General features: G+C 58.1%; 2 protein-coding genes across 5 annotated transcripts in view; one reads left to right on the top strand and one right to left on the bottom strand.

Moving 5' to 3' along the window:
* ypel5 (yippee-like 5) overlaps positions 1-14,532 on the top strand; it is a 16,708-nt gene extending 2,176 nt beyond the window's left edge. Inside the window, exons 2-3 of one of the 4 annotated variants that reach the window (XM_070870693.1) lie at positions 12,100-12,123; positions 13,682-14,532. In XM_070870693.1, coding sequence (XP_070726794.1) covers positions 12,100-12,123; positions 13,682-13,882 — 225 coding nt within the window. In that variant the 3' untranslated portion in view covers positions 13,883-14,532. Of the gene's footprint in view, positions 1-10,464; positions 10,489-12,099; positions 12,124-12,878; positions 12,903-13,657 lie in introns of all 4 variants that reach the window. The other 3 variants (XM_070870692.1, XM_070870691.1, XM_070870690.1) reach the window with 3 other exon arrangements.
* Positions 14,513-17,500, bottom strand: part of LOC139243077 (putative surface-exposed virulence protein BigA) — a 6,481-nt gene continuing 3,493 nt past the window's right edge. The window contains exon 4 of the mRNA XM_070870671.1: positions 14,513-14,531. Within this exon, the coding sequence (XP_070726772.1) occupies positions 14,513-14,531 (19 nt within the window). The remainder of the gene's footprint in view (positions 14,532-17,500) is intronic.

Genomic DNA, 17,500 nt, shown 5'->3' with positions numbered 1-17,500 from the left:
GCGAGTCCCTGTGTACAGGGGGTGTGAGCGAGTCCCTGTGGACAGGGGGTGTGAGCGAGTCCCTGTGTACAGAGGGTGTGAGCGAGAGTCTGTGTACAGGGGGTGTGAGAGAGAGGATCTGTGTACAGGGGGTGTGAGCGAGAGAGGATCTGTGTACAGGGGGTGTGAGCGAGAGAGTCTGTGTACAGGGGGTGTGAGCGAGAGTCTGTGTACAGGGGGTGTGAGCGAGAGTCTGTGTACGGGGGGTGTGAGCGAGTCCCTGTGTACAGGGGGTGTGAGCGAGAGAGTCTGTGTACAGGGAGTGTGAGCGAGAGAGTCTGTGTACAGGGAGTGTGAGCGACAGTCTGTGTACAGTGGGGTGTGAGCGAGAGTCTGTACAGGGGGTGTGAGCGAGTCCCTGTGTACAGGGGGTGTGAGCGAGGGTCTGTGTACAGGGGGTGTGAGCGAGAGAGTCTGTGTACAAGGTGTGAGCGAGAGAGTCTGTGTACAGAGGGTGTGAGCGAGAGAGTCTGTGTACAGGGGGTGTGAGCGAGGGGGTGTGAGCGAGTCCATGTGTACAGGGGGTGTGAGCGAGTCCCTGTGTACAGGGGGTGTGAGCGAGTCCCTGTGTACAGGGGGTGTGAGCGAGTCCCTGTGTACAGGGGGTGTGAGCGAGAGTCTGTGTACAGGGGGTGTGAGCGAGAGTCTATGTACAGGGGGTGTGAGCGAGTCCCTGTGTACAGGGGGTGTGAGCGAGAGGGTCTGTGTACAGGGGGTGTGAGCGAGAGGGTCTGTGTACAGGGGGTGTGAGCGAGAGGGTCTGTGTACAGGGGGTGTGAGCGAGAGTCTGTGTACAGGGGGTGTGAGCGAGAGTCTGTGTACAGGGGGTGTGAGCGAGGGTCTGTGTACAGGGGGTGTGAGCGAGAGTCTGTGTACAGGGAGTGTGAGCGAGAGTCTGTGTACAGGGGGTGTGAGCGAGTCCCTGTGTACAGGGGGTGTGAGCGAGAGTCTGTGTACAGGGGGTGTGAGCGAGAGTCTGTGTACAGGGAGTGTGAGCGAGAGTCTGTGTACAGGGGGTGTGAGCGAGTCCCTGTGTACAGGGGGTGTGAGCGAGTCCCTGTGTACAGGGGGTGTGAGCGAGAGTCTGTGTACAGGGGGTGTGAGCGAGTCCCTGTGTACAGGGGGTGTGAGCGAGAGTCTGTGTACAGGGGGTGTGAGCGAGTCCCTGTGTACAGGGGGTGTGAGCGAGAGGGTCTGTGTACAGGGGGTGTGAGCGAGAGGGTCTGTGTACAGGGGGTGTGAGCGAGAGGGTCTGTGTACAGGGGGTGTGAGCGAGAGTCTGTGTACAGGGGGTGTGAGCGAGGGACCCTGTGTACAGGGGGTGTGAGCGAGAGAGTCTGTGTACAGGGGGTATGAGCGAGTCCCTGTGTACAGGGGGTGTGAGCGAGAGTCTGTGTACAGGGGGTGTGAGCGAGGGACCCTGTGTACAGGGGGTGTGAGCGAGAGTCTGTGTACAGGGGGTGTGAGCGAGAGTCTGTGTACAGGGGGTGTGAGCGAGAGTCTGTGTACAGGGGGTGTGAGCGAGAGTCTGTGTACAGGGGGTGTGAGCGAGAGTCTGTGTACAGGGGGTGTGAGCGAGTCCCGGTGTACAGGGGGTGTGAGCGAGAGTCTGTGTACAGGGGGTGTGAGCGAGTCCCGGTGTACAGTGGGATGTGAGCGAGAGACCCTGTGTACAGGGGGTGTGAGCGAGAGTCTGTGTACGGGGGGGGTGTGAGCGAGAGTCTGTGTACAGTGGGATGTGAGCGAGAGTCTGTACAGGGGGTGTGAGCGAGACCCTGTGTACAGTGGGATGTGAGCGAGAGACCCTGTGTACAGGGGGTGTGAGCGAGAGGGTCTGTGTACAGGGGGTGTGAGAGAGGGTCTGTGTACAGGGGGTGTGAGCGAGAGAGTCTGTGTACAGGGGGTGTGAGCGAGGGTCTGTGTACAGGGGGTGTGAGCGAGAGAGTCTGTGTACAGGGGGTGTGAGCGAGAGAGTCTGTGTACAGGGGGTGTGAGCGAGAGACCCTGTGTACAGGGGGTGTGAGCGAGTCCCTGTGTACAGGGGGTGTGAGCGAGTCCCTGTGTACAGGGGGTGTGAGCGAGAGTCTGTGTACAGGGGGTGTGAGCGAGTCCCTGTGTACAGGGGGTGTGAGCGAGAGGGTCTGTGTACAGGGGGTGTGAGCGAGAGGGTCTGTGTACAGGGGGTGTGAGCGAGAGGGTCTGTGTACAGGGGGTGTGAGCGAGTCCCTGTGTACAGGGGGTGTGAGCGAGTCCCTGTGTACAGGGGGTGTGAGCGAGTCCCTGTGTACAGGGGGTGTGAGCGAGTCCCTGTGTACAGGGGGTGTGAGCGAGGGTCTGTGTACAGGGGCGTGTGAGCGAGGGTCTGTGTACAGGGGGTGTGAGCGAGAGTCTGTGTACAGGGGGTGTGAGCGAGTCCCTGTGTACAGGGGGTGTGAGCGAGAGGGTCTGTGTACAGGGGGTGTGAGCGAGAGGGTCTGTGTACAGGGGGTGTGAGCGAGAGTCTGTGTACAGGGGGTGTGAGCGAGAGTCTGTGTACAGGGGGTGTGAGCGAGTCCCTGTGTACAGGGGGTGTGAGCGAGTCCCTGTGTACAGGGGGTGTGAGCGAGAGGGTCTGTGTACAGGGGGTGTGAGCGAGAGGGTCTGTGTACAGGGGGTGTGAGCGAGAGGGTCTGTGTACAGGGGGTGTGAGCGAGAGGGTCTGTGTACGGGGGGTGTGAGCGAGAGGGTCTGTGTACGGGGGGTGTGAGCGAGAGTCTGTGTACAGTGGGTGTGAGCGAGTCCCTGTGTACAGGGGGTGTGAGCGAGAGTCTGTGTACAGGGGGTGTGAGCGAGTCCCTGTGTACAGGGGGTGTGAGCGAGAGTCTGTGTACAGGGGGTGTGAGCGAGAGTCTGTGTACAGGGCGTGTGAGCGAGAGTCTGTGTACAGGGGGTGTGAGCGAGTCCCTGTGTACAGGGGGTGTGAGCGAGAGTCTGTGTACAGGGGGTGTGAGCGAGAGTCTGTGTACAGGGGGTGTGAGCGAGAGTCTGTGTACAGGGGGTGTGAGCGAGAGTCTGTGTACAGGGGGTGTGAGCGAGAGTCTGTGTACAGGGGGTGTGAGCGAGAGTCTGTGTACAGGGGGTGTGAGCGAGAGGGTCTGTGTACAGGGGGTGTGAGCGAGGGTCTGTGTACAGGGGGTGTGAGCGAGAGTCTGTGTACAGGGGGTGTGAGCGAGAGTCTGTGTACGGGGGGTGTGAGCGAGAGTCTGTGTACAGGGGGTGTGAGCGAGTCCCTGTGTACAGGGGGTGTGAGCGAGAGTCTGTGTACAGGGGGTGTGAGCGAGACCCTGTGTACAGTGGGATGTGAGCGAGAGACCCTGTGTACAGGGGGTGTGAGCGAGAGGGTCTGTGTACAGGGGGTGTGAGCGAGAGGGTCTGTGTACAGGGGGTGTGAGCGAGAGGGTCTGTGTACAGGGGGTGTGAGCGAGGGTCTGTGTACAGGGGGTGTGAGCGAGAGAGTCTGTGTACAGGGGGTGTGAGCGAGGGTCTGTGTACAGGGGGTGTGAGCGAGAGAGTCTGTGTACAGGGGGTGTGAGCGAGAGACCCTGTGTACAGGGGGTGTGAGCGAGGGGGTGTGAGCGAGGGTCTGTGTACAGGGGGTGTGAGCGAGAGTCTGTGTACAGGGGGTGTGAGCGAGAGTCTGTGTACAGGGGGTGTGAGCGAGTCCCTGTGTACAGGGGGTGTGAGCGAGTCCCTGTGTACAGGGGGTGTGAGCGAGTCCCTGTGTACAGGGGGTGTGAGCGAGAGTCTGTGTACAGGGGGTGTGAGCGAGAGTCTGTGTACAGGGGGTGTGAGCGAGAGTCTGTGTACAGGGGGTGTGAGCGAGAGTCTGTGTACAGGGGGTGTGAGCGAGAGTCTGTGTACAGGGGGTGTGAGCGAGAGGGTCTGTGTCCAGGGGGTGTGAGCGAGAGGGTCTGTGTCCAGGGGGTGTGAGCGAGAGTCTGTGTACAGGGGGTGTGAGCGAGTCCCTGTGTACAGGGGGTGTGAGCGAGTCCCTGTGTACAGGGGGTGTGAGCGAGGGTCTGTGTACAGGGGGTGTGAGCGAGGGTCTGTGTACAGGGGGTGTGAGCGAGGGTCTGTGTACAGGGGGTGTGAGCGAGAGTCTGTGTACAGGGGGTGTGAGCGAGTCCCTGTGTACAGGGGGTGTGAGCGAGAGTCTGTGTACAGGGGGTGTGAGCGAGAGTCTGTGTACAGGGGGTGTGAGCGAGAGTCTGTGTACAGGGGGTGTGAGCGAGTCCCTGTGTACAGGGGGTGTGAGCGAGAGGGTCTGTGTACAGGGGGTGTGAGCGAGAGGGTCTGTGTACAGGGGGTGTGAGCGAGAGGGTCTGTGTACAGGGGGTGTGAGCGAGGGTCTGTGTACAGGGGGTGTGAGCGAGAGAGTCTGTGTACAGGGGGTGTGAGCGAGAGACCCTGTGTACAGGGGGTGTGAGCGAGGGGGTGTGAGCGAGGGTCTGTGTACAGGGGGTGTGAGCGAGAGTCTGTGTACAGGGGGTGTGAGCGAGTCCCTGTGTACAGGGGGTGTGAGCGAGAGTCTGTGTACAGGGGGTGTGAGCGAGTCCCTGTGTACAGGGGGTGTGAGCGAGAGTCTGTGTACAGGGGGTGTGAGCGAGAGTCTGTGTACAGGGGGTGTGAGCGAGAGAATCTGTGTACAGGGGGTGTGAGCGAGAGGGTATGTGTACAGGGGGTGTGAGCGAGAGTCCCTGTGTACAGGGGGTGTGAGCGAGTCCCTGTGTACAGGGGGTGTGAGCGAGTCCACGTGTACAGGGGGGTGTGAGCGAGTCCCTGTGTACAGGGGGTGTGAGCGAGTCCCTGTGTACAGGGGGGTGTGAGCGAGAGAGTCTGTGTACAGGGGGTGTGAGCGAGTCCCTGTGTACAGGGGGGTGTGAGCGAGAGAGTCTGTGTACAGGGGGTGTGAGCGAGAGGGTCTGTGTACAGGGGGGTGTGAGCGAGTCCCTGTGTACAGGGGGTGTGAGCGAGAGAGTCTGTGTACAGGGGGTGTGAGCGAGTCCCTGTGTACAGGGGGGTGTGAGCGAGAGAGTCTGTGTACAGGGGGTGTGAGCGAGTCCCTGTGTACAGGGGGTGTGAGCGAGAGAGTCTGTGTACAGGGGGTGTGAGCGAGAGAGTCTGTGTACAGGGGGTGTGAGCGAGTCCCTGTGTACAGGGGGTGTGAGCGAGAGGGTCTGTGTACAGGGGGTGTGAGCGAGGGTCTGTGTACAGGGTGTGTGAGCGAGAGAGTCTGTGTACAAGGGGTGTGAGCGAGAGGGTCTGTGTACAGGGGGTGTGAGCGAGAGGGTCTGTACAGGGAGTGTGAGCGAGAGTCTGTGTACAGGGGGTGTGAGCGAGAGTCTGTGTACAGGGAGTGTGAGCGAGAGTCTGTGTACAGGGGGTGTGAGCGAGAGTCTGTGTACAGGGGGTGTGAGCGAGAGGGTCTGTGTACAGGGGGTGTGAGCGAGAGTCTGTGTACAGGGGGTGTGAGCGAGGGTCTGTGTACAGGGGGTGTGAGCGAGAGAGTCTGTGTACAGGGGGTGTGAGCGAGAGAGTCTGTGTACAAGGGGTGTGAGCGAGAGGGTCTGTGTACAGGGGGTGTGAGCGAGTCCCTGTGTACAGGGGGTGTGAGCGAGGGTCTGTGTACAGGGGATGTGAGCGAGTCCCTGTGTACAGGGGGTGTGAGCGAGAGAGTCTGTGTACAGAGGGTGTGAGCGAGAGTCTGTGTACAGGGTGTGTGAGCGAGAGAGTCTGTGTACAGGGGGTGTGAGCGAGGGGGTGTGAGCGAGAGAGTCTGTGTACGGGGGGGTGTGAGCGAGTCCCTGTGTACAGGGGGTGTGAGCGAGTCCCTGTGTACAGGGGGGTGTGAGCGAGAGAGTCTGTGTACAGGGGGTGTGAGCGAGTCCCTGTGTACAGGGGGTGTGAGCGAGAGAGTCTGTGTACAGGGGGTGTGAGCGAGAGTCCCTGTGTACAGGGGGTGTGAGCGAGTCCCTGTGTACAGGGGGTGTGAGCGAGTCCCTGTGTACAGAGGGTGTGAGCGAGTCCCTGTGTACAGGGGGTGTGAGCGAGTCCCTGTGTACAGGGGGTGTGAGCGAGTCCCTGTGTACAGGGGGTGTGAGCGAGTCCCTGTGTACAGGGGGTGTGAGCGAGAGGGTCTGTGTACAGGGGGTGTGAGCGAGAGAGTCTGTGTACAGGGGGTGTGAACGAGGGTCTGTGTACAGGGGGTGTGAGCGAGGGTCTGTGTACAGTGGGTGTGAGCGAGAGTCTGTGTACAGGGGGTGTGAGCGAGGGTCTGTGTACAGGGGGTGTGAGCGAGGGTCTGTGTACAGGGGGTGTGAGCGAGAGTCTGTGTACAGGGGGTGTGAGCGAGAGAGTCTGTGTACAGGGGTGTGAGCGAGTCCCTGTGTACAGGGGGTGTGAGCGAGTCCCTGTGTACAGGGGGTGTGAGCGAGTCCCTGTGTACAGGGGGTGTGAGCGAGTCCCTGTGTACAGGGGGTGTGAGCGAGTCCCTGTGTACAGGGGGTGTGAGCGAGTCCCTGTGTACAGGGGGTGTGAGCGAGTCCCTGTGTACAGGGGGTGTGAGCGAGAGTCTGTGTACAGGGGGTGTGAGCGAGAGTCTGTGTACAGGGGGTGTGAGCGAGAGTCTGTGTACAGGGGGTGTGAGCGAGAGTCTGTGTACAGTGGGGTGTGAGCGAGAGAGTCTGTGTACAGGGGGTGTGAGCGAGAGTCCCTGTGTACAGGGGGTGTGAGCGAGGGTCTGTGTACAGGGGGTGTGAGCGAGAGTCTGTGTACAGGGGGTGTGAGCGAGAGTCTGTGTACAGGGGGTGTGAGCGAGGGTCTGTGTACAGGGGGTGTGAGCGAGGGTCTGTGTACAGGGGGTGTGAGCGAGAGAGTCTGTGTACAAGGGGTGTGAGCGAGAGGGTCTGTGTACAGGGGGTGTGAGCGAGAGAGTCTGTACAGGGAGTGTGAGCGAGAGGGTCTGTACAGGGAGTGTGAGCGAGAGTCTGTGTACAGTGGGGTGTGAGCGAGAGAGTCTGTGTACAGTGGGTGTGAGCGAGGGTCTGTGTACAGGGGGTGTGAGCGAGGGTCTGTGTACAGTGGGTGTGAGCGAGAGTCTGTGTACAGGGGGTGTGAGCGAGGGTCTGTGTACAGGGGGTGTGAGCGAGGGTCTGTGTACAGGGGGTGTGAGCGAGAGAGTCTGTGTACAAGGGGTGTGAGCGAGAGGGTCTGTGTACAGGGGGTGTGAGCGAGAGAGTCTGTACAGGGAGTGTGAGCGAGAGGGTCTGTACAGGGAGTGTGAGCGAGAGTCTGTGTACAGTGGGGTGTGAGCGAGAGAGTCTGTGTACAGGGGGTGTGAGCGAGGGTCTGTGTACAGGGGGTGTGAGCGAGAGGGTCTGTACAGGGAGTGTGAGCGAGAGTCTGTGTACAGTGGGGTGTGAGCGAGAGGGTCTGTGTACAGGGGGTGTGAGCGAGAGGGTCTGTGTACAGGGGGTGTGAGCGAGGGTCTGTGTACAGGGGGTGTGAGCGAGAGTCTGTGTACAGGGGGTGTGAGCGAGAGGGTCTGTACAGGGAGTGTGAGCGAGAGTCTGTGTACAGTGGGGTGTGAGCGAGAGAGTCTGTGTACAGGGGGTGTGAGCGAGAGTCTGTGTACAGGGGGTGTGAGCGAGTCCCTGTGTACAGGGGGTGTGAGCGAGAGGGTCTGTGTACAGGGGGTGTGAGCGAGAGTCCCTGTGTACAGGGGGTGTGAGCGAGTCCCTGTGTACAGGGGGTGTGAGCGAGTCCCTGTGTACAGGGGGTGTGAGCGAGAGAGTCTGTGTACAGGGGGTGTGAGCGAGAGTCCCTGTGTACAGGGGGTGTGAGCGAGTCCCTGTGTACAGGGGGTGTGAGCGAGTCCCTGTGTACAGGGGGTGTGAGCGAGTCCCTGTGTACAGGGGGTGTGAGCGAGTCCCTGTGTACAGGGGGTGTGAGCGAGAGGGTCTGTGTACAGGGGGTGTGAGCGAGAGGGTCTGTGTACAGGGGGTGTGAGCGAGGGTCTGTGTACAGGGTGTGTGAGCGAGAGAGTCTGTGTACAAGTGGTGTGAGCGAGAGGGTCTGTGTACAAGGGGTGTGAGCGAGAGGGTCTGTGCAGGGAGTGTGAGCGAGAGTCTGTGTACAGGGGGTGTGAGCGAGGGTCTGTGTACAGGGGGTGTGAGCGAGGGTCTGTGTACAGTGGGTGTGAGCGAGAGTCTGTGTACAGGGGGTGTGAGCGAGGGTCTGTGTACAGGGGGTGTGAGCGAGAGGGTCTGTGTACAGGGGGTGTGAGCGAGGGTCTGTGTACAGGGGGTGTGAGCGAGAGTCTGTGTACAGGGGGTGTGAGCGAGAGGGTCTGTACAGGGAGTGTGAGCGAGAGTCTGTGTACAGTGGGGTGTGAGCGAGAGAGTCTGTGTACAGGGGGTGTGAGCGAGAGTCTGTGTACAGGGAGTGTGAGCGAGAGTCTGTGTACAGGGGGTGTGAGCGAGAGTCTGTGTACAGGGGGTGTGAGCGAGAGGGTCTGTGTACAGGGGGTGTGAGCGAGAGGGTCTGTGTACAGGGGGTGTGAGCGAGAGGGTCTGTGTACAGGGGGTGTGAGCGAGGGTCTGTGTACAGGGGGTGTGAGCGAGGGTTTGTGTACAGGGGGTGTGAGCGAGAGTCTGTGTACAGGGGGTGTGAGCGAGAGACCCTGTGTACAGTGGGATGTGAGCGAGAGACCCTGTGTACAGGGGGTGTGAGCGAGGGGGTGTGAGCGAGTGTCTGTGTACAGGGGGTGTGAGCGAGGGTCTGTGTACAGGGGGTGTGAGCGAGGGTCTGTGTACAGGGGGTGTGAGCGAGAGTCTGTGTACAGGGGGTGTGAGCGAGAGAGTCTGTGTACAGGAGGTGTGAGCGAGAGTCTGTGTACAGGGGGTGTGAGCGAGAGTCTGTGTACAGGGGGTGTGAGCGAGAGTCTGTGTACAGGGAGTGTGAGCGAGAGTCTGTGTACAGGGGGTGTGAGCGAGAGTCTGTGTACAGGGGGTGTGAGCGAGAGGGTCTGTGTACAGGGGGTGTGAGCGAGTCCCTGTGTACAGGGGGTGTGAGCGAGAGGGTCTGTGTACAGGGGGTGTGAGCGAGAGTCTGTGTACAGGGGGTGTGAGCGAGAGAGTCTGTGTACAGGGGGTGTGAGCGAGTCCCTGTGTACAGGGGGTGTGAGCGAGAGGGTCTGTGTACAGGGGGTGTGAGCGAGAGTCTGTGTCCAGGGGGTGTGAGCGAGAGTCTGTGTCCAGGGGGTGTGAGCGAGAGGGTCTGTGTACAGGGGGTGTGAGCGAGAGGGTCTGTGTACAGGGGGTGTGAGCGAGAGGGTCTGTGTATAGGGGGTGTGAGCGAGTCCCTGTGTACAGGGGGTGTGAGCGAGAGGGTCTGTGTACAGGGGGTGTGAGCGAGAGGGTCTGTGTACAGGGGGTGTGAGCGAGAGGGTCTGTGTATAGGGGGTGTGAGCGAGTCCCTGTGTACAGGGGGTGTGAGCGAGAGAGTCTGTGTACAGGGGGTGTGAGCGAGAGATGCTGTCTGTACCTGTTTCCAAAAAGAACGACTCCCGTTTCCATATGGCGGGGAAGTGGAGCTGAGTCCATGATTGGATCAGCCATGATCGTATTGAATGGCGGAGCAGGCTCGAGGGGCCGTATGGCCGACTCCTGCTCCTATTTCTTACGTTATGTTTCTTGTGTCGTACTTTTCATGACTTTGGGATCCCAAAGAGCTTTACAGCCAATGAAGTACATGTTGAGGTGTAGTCACTGTCGTGTTGTGGGAAACACGGCAGCCGATTTGAGCACAGCAAGCTCCCACATAGCAGTGTGATAGTGACCAAATCATCTGCTTTTAGAAATTGATTTGAGGGCTGTATATTGGCCGAGACGCCGGGTATAACTCCCCCGCTGCTCGAAGCAGTGCTCTGCGATCTTTTACGTCCGGCTAAAAGAGGCCCCGGTTTAACGTCTCATCCGAAAGTCGTCACCTCTGACAGTGCAGTACTCGTTCAGTACTGCCCATTCCTGGGCCCTGCCCCTCACTGGGCCCAGCCCCTCCCTCGCCTCCGGCCCCTCCCTCGCCCCTCCGGCCCCTCCCTCGCTCCAGCCCCTCCCTCGCCTCTCGCCCCTCCGGCCCCTCCCTCACCTCCGGCCCCTCCCTCACCCCCGGCCCCTCCCTCACCCCCGCCCCTCCGGCCACTCCCTCACCCCCGCCGGCCCCTCCCTCGCCTCTGGCCCCTCCCTCACCCCCGGCCCCTGCCCTACGGCCTCGCCCTCGCCCCTCCAGCCCCTCCCTCGTCCCTGCCCCTCCCTCGTCCCTGCCCCGGAGTGGGGGTTAAATGCCGGGCCGTGTGATGAGATGAGTGACAGTGTGTGTATTCCCCAGGTGGTGAACCTACAGTACAGTGAGGTACAGGACCGTGTGATGAGATGAGTGACACTGTGTGTATTCCCCAGGTGGTGAACCTACAGTACAGTGAGGTACAGGACCGGGTGATGAGATGAGTGACACTGTGTGTATTCCCCAGGTGGTGAACCTACAGTACAGTGAGGTACAGGACCGGGTGATGAGATGAGTGACACTGTGTGTATTCCCCAGGTGGTGAACCTACAGTACAGTGAGGTACAGGACCGGGTGATGAGATGAGTGACAGTGTGTGTATTCCCCAGGTGGTGAACCTACAGTACAGTGAGGTACAGGACCGTGTGATGAGATGAGTGACACTGTGTGTATTCCCCAGGTGGTGAACCTACAGTACAGTGAGGTACAGGACCGGGTGATGAGATGAGTGACACTGTGTGTATTCCCCAGGTGGTGAACCTACAGTACAGTGAGGTACAGGACCGGGTGATGAGATGAGTGACACTGTGTGTATTCCCCAGGTGGTGAACCTACAGTACAGTGAGGTACAGGACCGGGTGATGAGATGAGTGACAGTGTGTGTATTCCCCAGGTGGTGAACCTACAGTACAGTGAGGTACAGGACCGTGTGATGAGATGAGTGACACTGTGTGTATTCCCCAGGTGGTGAACCTACAGTACAGTGAGGTACAGGACCGTGTGATGAGATGAGTGACACTGTGTGTATTCCCCAGGTGGTGAACCTACAGTACAGTGAGGTACAGGACCGTGTGATGAGATGAGTGACACTGTGTGTATTCCCCAGGTGGTGAACCTACAGTACAGTGAGGTACAGGACCATGTGATGAGATGAGTGACAGTGTGTGTATTCCCCAGGTGGTGAACCTACAGTACAGTGAGGTACAGGACCGGGTGATGAGATGAGTGACACTGTGTGTATTCCCCAGGTGGTGAACCTACAGTACAGTGAGGTACAGGACCGGGTGATGAGATGAGTGACAGTGTGTGTATTCCCCAGGTGGTGAACCTACAGTACAGTGAGGTACAGGACCGGGTGATGAGATGAGTGACAGTGTGTGTATTCCCCAGGTGGTGAACCTACAGTACAGTGAGGTACAGGACCATGTGATGAGATGAGTGACACTGTGTGTATTCCCCAGGTGGTGAACCTACAGTACAGTGAGGTACAGGACCATGTGATGAGATGAGTGACACTGTGTGTATTCCCCAGGTGGTGAACCTACAGTACAGTGAGGTACAGGACCATGTGATGAGATGAGTGACACTGTGTGTATTCCCCAGGTGGTGAACCTACAGTACAGTGAGGTACAGGACCGGGTGATGAGATGAGTGACACTGTGTGTATTCCCCAGGTGGTGAACCTTCAGTACAGTGAGGTACAGGACCGGGTGATGAGATGAGTGACACTGTGTGTATTCCCCAGGTGGTGAACCTACAGTACAGTGAGGTACAGGACCGGGTGATGAGATGAGTGACACTGTGTGTATTCCCCAGGTGGTGAACCTACAGTACAGTGAGGTACAGGACCGGGTGATGAGATGAGTGACACTGTGTGTATTCCCCAGGTGGTGAACCTTCAGTACAGTGAGGTACAGGACCGGGTGATGAGATGAGTGACACTGTGTGTGTATTCCCCAGGTGGTGAACCTACAGTACAGTGAGGTACAGGACCGGGTGATGAGATGAGTGACACTGTGTGTATTCCCCAGGTGGTGAACCTACAGTACAGTGAGGTACAGGACCAGGTGATGAGATGAGTGACACTGTGTGTATTCCCCAGGTGGTGAACCTACAGTACAGTGAGGTACAGGACCGGGTGATGAGATGAGTGACACTGTGTGTATTCCCCAGGAGGTGAACCTACAGTACAGTGAGGTACAGGACCGGGTGATGAGATGAGTGACACTGTGTGTATTCCCCAGGTGGTGAACCTACAGTACAGTGAGGTACAGGACCGGGTGATGAGATGAGTGACACTGTGTGTATTCCCCAGGTGGTGAACCTACAGTACAGTGAGGTACAGGACCGTGTGATGAGATGTGTGACACTGTGTATTCCCCAGGTGGTGAACCTACAGTACAGTGAGGTACAGGACCGTGTGATGAGATGAGTGACAGTGTGTGTATTCCCCAGGTGGTGAACCTACAGTACAGTGAGGTACAGGACCGTGTGATGAGATGAGTGACACTGTGTGTATTCCCCAGGTGGTGAACCTACAGTACAGTGAGGTACAGGACCGGGTGATGAGATGAGTGACACTGTGTGTATTCCCCAGGTGGTGAACCTACAGTACAGTGAGGTACAGGACCGTGTGATGAGATGAGTGACAGTGTGTGTATTCCCCAGGTGGTGAACCTACAGTACAGTGAGGTACAGGACCGTGTGATGAGATGAGTGACAGTGTGTGTATTCCCCAGGTGGTGAACCTACAGTACAGTGAGGTACAGGACCGGGTGATGAGATGAGTGACACTCTGTGTATTCCCCAGGTGGTGAACCTACAGTACAGTGAGGTACAGGACCGGGTGATGAGATGTGTGACAGTGTGTGTATTCCCCAGGTGGTGAACCTACAGTACAGTGAGGTACAGGACCGGGTGATGAGATGTGTGACACTGTGTGTATTCCCCAGGTGGTGAACCTACAGTACAGTGAGGTACAGGACCGGGTGATGAGATGAGTGACACTGTGTATTCCCCAGGTGGTGAACCTTCAGTACAGTGAGGTACAGGACCGGGTGATGAGATGAGTGACACTGTGTGTGTATTCCCCAGGTGGTGAACGTACAGTACAGTGAGGTACAGGACCGGGTGATGAGATGAGTGACACTGTGTATTCCCCAGGTGGTGAACCTTCAGTACAGTGAGGTACAGGACCGTGTGATGAGATGAGTGACAGTGTGTGTATTCCCCAGGTGGTGAACCTACAGTACAGTGAGGTACAGGACCGGGTGATGAGATGTGTGACACTGTGTGTATTCCCCAGGTGGTGAACCTACAGTACAGTGAGGTACAGGACCGGGTGATGAGATGTGTGACACTGTGTGTATTCCCCAGGTGGTGAACCTACAGTACAGTGAGGTACAGGACCGGGTGATGAGATGAGTGACAGTGTGTGTATTCCCCAGGTGGTGAACCTTCAGTACAGTGAGGTACAGGACCGGGTGATGTGATGAGTGACACTGTGTGTATTCCCCAGGTGGTGAACCTTCAGTACAGTGAGGTACAGGACCGGGTGATGTTGACAGGCCGACACATGGTGAGAGACGTGAGCTGCAAGAACTGTAACAGTAAGCTGGGCTGGATCTACGAGTTTGCGACGGAGGACAGCCAGCGCTATAAGGAGGGCCGAGTGATCCTGGAGCGGGCTCTGGTGCGTGAGAGCGAGGGTTTTGAGGAGCACGTTCCCTCCGACAACTCCTGAGGGCACTCTCCTTGTTTGCACTTCCTTCCAATTTTGTTTATTTCATTTGAAAGAAAAAAAAATAGGTTTTATTTGAAAAGCAGTCATTTCTCTCTCTCTCTCTCTCTCTCTCTCTCGTGTCCTGTGTCAGCTTAGCATTGAGTCGCGCCTTGTGTTGTAAAGTGCGAGACGGGAGGACTGTGCCTTTATTTATAGACACTGCTTTAAATCCCAGCCATTAGTCCCCACCCGGGAAAAGGACATGTCCAATTCTCGTTTCTTTGATTAGATTTTTTGGTCAGTATTTTTGCTGCTGACGTGCTGAGTGCCAGCTTGTCTGTGCCCGTCGATAGTGAGCGGGGTTCGGAGCGAGGAGGGACCCACGTGGGTTGGGCCTGTGGATGGGAGTGCGGTTTATCGCGGGGTTAAGCCGGGCTGAGGTGGGAGCTGATCTGCCTCCCGAGGTCCAGCTGTGGTCTAGTGGGCATCGGCCCATATTCCCCCCCCCTCCTGCTCGGAGACAAACCCCCCCCCAACAACCCGGGCCGCTTGGCATCTGCTGAAGGGGAGGCTGCTTGTTCGTTTTTTCTTTCCTCTCGGGAGCCTCGGTATGTGTATCGGATGTAACTTATAAATTGTAATTTAATAAAATCAAAATATTAGCGACTGGCTGGAAGAGTTGGAATCAATTATTAAAGATGTAATAGCAGCACATTTGGAAAGCAGTGACAGGATCGGTCCAAGTCAGCATGGATTTATGAAAGGGAAATCATGCTTGACAAATCTTCTGGAATTTTTTGAGGATGTAACGAGTAGAGTGGACAAGGGAGAACCAGTGGATGTGGTGTATTTGGACTTTCAAAAGGCCTTTGACAAGGTGCAACATTAAAGCACATGGTATTGGGAGTAATATACTGATGTGGATAGAGAACTGGTTGGCAGACAGGAAGCAGAGAGTAGGGATAAATGGGTCCTTTTCAGAATGGCAGGCAGTGACTAGTGGGGTGTCGCAGGGCTCAGTGCTGGGACCCCAGCTATTTACAATATACATCAATGATTTAGATGAAGGAATTGAGTGTAATATCTCCAAGTTTGCAGATGACATTAAGCTGGGTGGCGGTGTGAGCTGTGAGGGAGACGCTAAGAGGCTGCAGGGTGACTTGGACAGGTTAGGTGAGTGGGCAAATGCATGGCAGATGCAGTATAATGTGGATAAATGTGAGGTTATCCACTTTGGGGGCAAAAACAGGAAGGCAGAATATTATCTGAATGGCGGCAGATTAGGAAAAGGGGAGGTGCAACGAGACCTGGGTGTCATGGTTCATCAGTCATTGAAAGTTGGCATGCAGGTACAGCAGGCGGTGAAGAAGGCAAATGGTATATTGGCCTTCATAGCGAGGAGATTTGAGTAAACATAGAAACATAGAAAATAGGTGCAGGAGTAGGCCATTTGGCCCTTCGAGCCTGCACCGCCATTCAATGAGTTCATGGCTGAACATGCAACTTCAGTACCCCCTTCCTGCTTTCTCGCCATACCCCTTGATCCCCTGAGTAGTAAGGACGACATCCAACTCCTTTTTGAATATATTTATATTTAGTGAATTGGCCTCAACAACAAGTATAGGAGCAGAGAGGTCTTACTGCAGTTGTACAGGGCCTTGGTGAGGCCTCACCTGGAATATTGTGTTCAGTTTTGGTCTCCTAATCTGAGGAAGGACGTTCTTGCTATTGAGGGAGTGCAGCGAAGGTTCACCAGACTGATTCCCGGGATGGCAGGACTGATATATGAGGAGAGACTGGATCGACTGGGTCTGTATTCACTGGAGTTTAGAAGGATGAGAGGAGATCTCATAGAAACATAAAATTCTGACGGGTTTAGACAGGTTAGATGCAGGAAGAATGTTCCCGATGTTGGGGAAGTCCAGAACCAGGGGTCATAGTCTAAGGATAAGGGGGAAGCCATTTAGGACCGAGATGAGGAGAAACATCTTCACCCAGAGAGTTGTTAACCTGTGGAATTCTCTACCACAGAGAGTTGTTGATGCCAGTTCATTGGATATATTCAAGAGGGAGTTAGATATGGCCCTTACGGCTAAAGGGATCAAGGGGTATGGAGAGAAAGCAGGAAAGGGGTACTGAGGGAATGATCAGCCATGATCTTATTGAATGGTGGTGCAGGCTCGAATGGCCGAATGGCCTACTCCTGCACCTATTTTCTATGTCTCTGCATGTTTACAGCCCTCTCCATACACCCAATCGCATGATATGTGTGGCACTGGGTCCGTGCAGCAGAGCAGGTCTCCAGCCGTCCTGGTTAACCCTTGCCCCTGGACCAAGACCTCGCTCTGTCAAGCCCGTGTGGTGGCTGGTGTCCAACGGCCACCCCACGTTAAAACAATCCACCCACAGCCATCTTCCACCCTTCAGGATGTAGTTCGGGGTCCTTCATTGAAACACCTGTGAGCTCATCCTTTTTTGGTGTGGAAGCAAGTCATCCTCGCTTCGAGGGACGGCCGATGATGATAATGTCCAGCTGACTTCAGCAACACTCAGCTCGGCAACTTCACTCAATTAAAGCTCTCGCTGATATTCAGGGAAAGGCCCGGTTCCCCCCAGGGCAGGGCCCCCGGTCCCCCCCAGGGCAGGGCCCTTTCCCCCCCCCAGGGCAGGGCCCCCGGTCCCCCCCAGGGCAGGGTCCCCGGTCCCCCCCAGGGCAGGGTCCCCGGTCCCCCCCAGGGCAGGGCCCTTTCCCCCCCAGGGCAGGGCCCCCGGTCCCCCCCAGGGCAGGGCCCCCGGTCCCCCCCAGGGCAGGGCCCCCGGTCCCCCCCAGGGCAGGGCCCCCGGTCCCCCCCAGGGCAGGGCCCCCGGTCCCCCCAGGGCAGGGCCCCCGGTCCCCCCCAGGGCAGGGCCCCCGGTCCCCCCCAGGGCAGGGCCCCCGGTCCCCCCCAGGGCAGGGCCCCCGGTCCCCCCCAGGGCAGGGCCCCCGGTCCCCCCCAGGGCAGGGTCCCCGGTCCCCCACAGGGCAGGGCCCCCGGTCCCTCACAGGGCAGGGCCCCGGTCCCCCAGGGATTTGAGTTTGATCGCAGAGCTGTGTTGGGATTTCTCGAACGGACGTCGCCTCCCCATCCCGCCTCAGGTAACACTGCACGTTGTTATAGCTATAGCATCCCCCCCCCCACTCTCTCCCTCCCCCCTCCCCCCCCCCCCCTCTCTCCCTCCCTCCCCCCCTCTCTCCCTCCCCATCCCCCCTCTCTCTCCCTCCCTCCCCATCCCCCCTCTCTCCCTCCCCATCCCCCCTCTCTCCCTCCCCATCCCCCCTCTCTCCCTCCCCATCCCCCCTCTCTCCCTCCCCATCCCCCCTCTCTCCCTCCCCATCCCCCCTCTCTCCCTCCCCATCCCCCCTCTCTCCCTCCCCATCCCCCCTCTCTCCCTCCCCATCCCCCCTCTCTCCTCCCCATCCCCCCTCTCTCCCTCCCCATCCCCCCTCTCTCCCTCCCCACCCCCCCTCTCTCCCTCCCCATCCCCCCTCTCTCCCTCCCCATCCCCCCTCTCTCCCTCCCCATCCCCCCTCTCTCCCTCCCTCCCCCCCTCTCTCCCTCCCCATCCCCCCTCTCTCCCTCCCCATCCCCCCTCTCTCCC

The sequence above is a fragment of the Pristiophorus japonicus genome, unplaced genomic scaffold (assembly GCF_044704955.1).
Source record: "Pristiophorus japonicus isolate sPriJap1 unplaced genomic scaffold, sPriJap1.hap1 HAP1_SCAFFOLD_160, whole genome shotgun sequence".
In the NCBI taxonomy this organism is placed as follows: domain Eukaryota; kingdom Metazoa; phylum Chordata; class Chondrichthyes; family Pristiophoridae; genus Pristiophorus; species Pristiophorus japonicus.
Note: the sequence above shows the minus strand (reverse complement) of the source record. Positions and strands in the feature narration are given on the sequence as shown.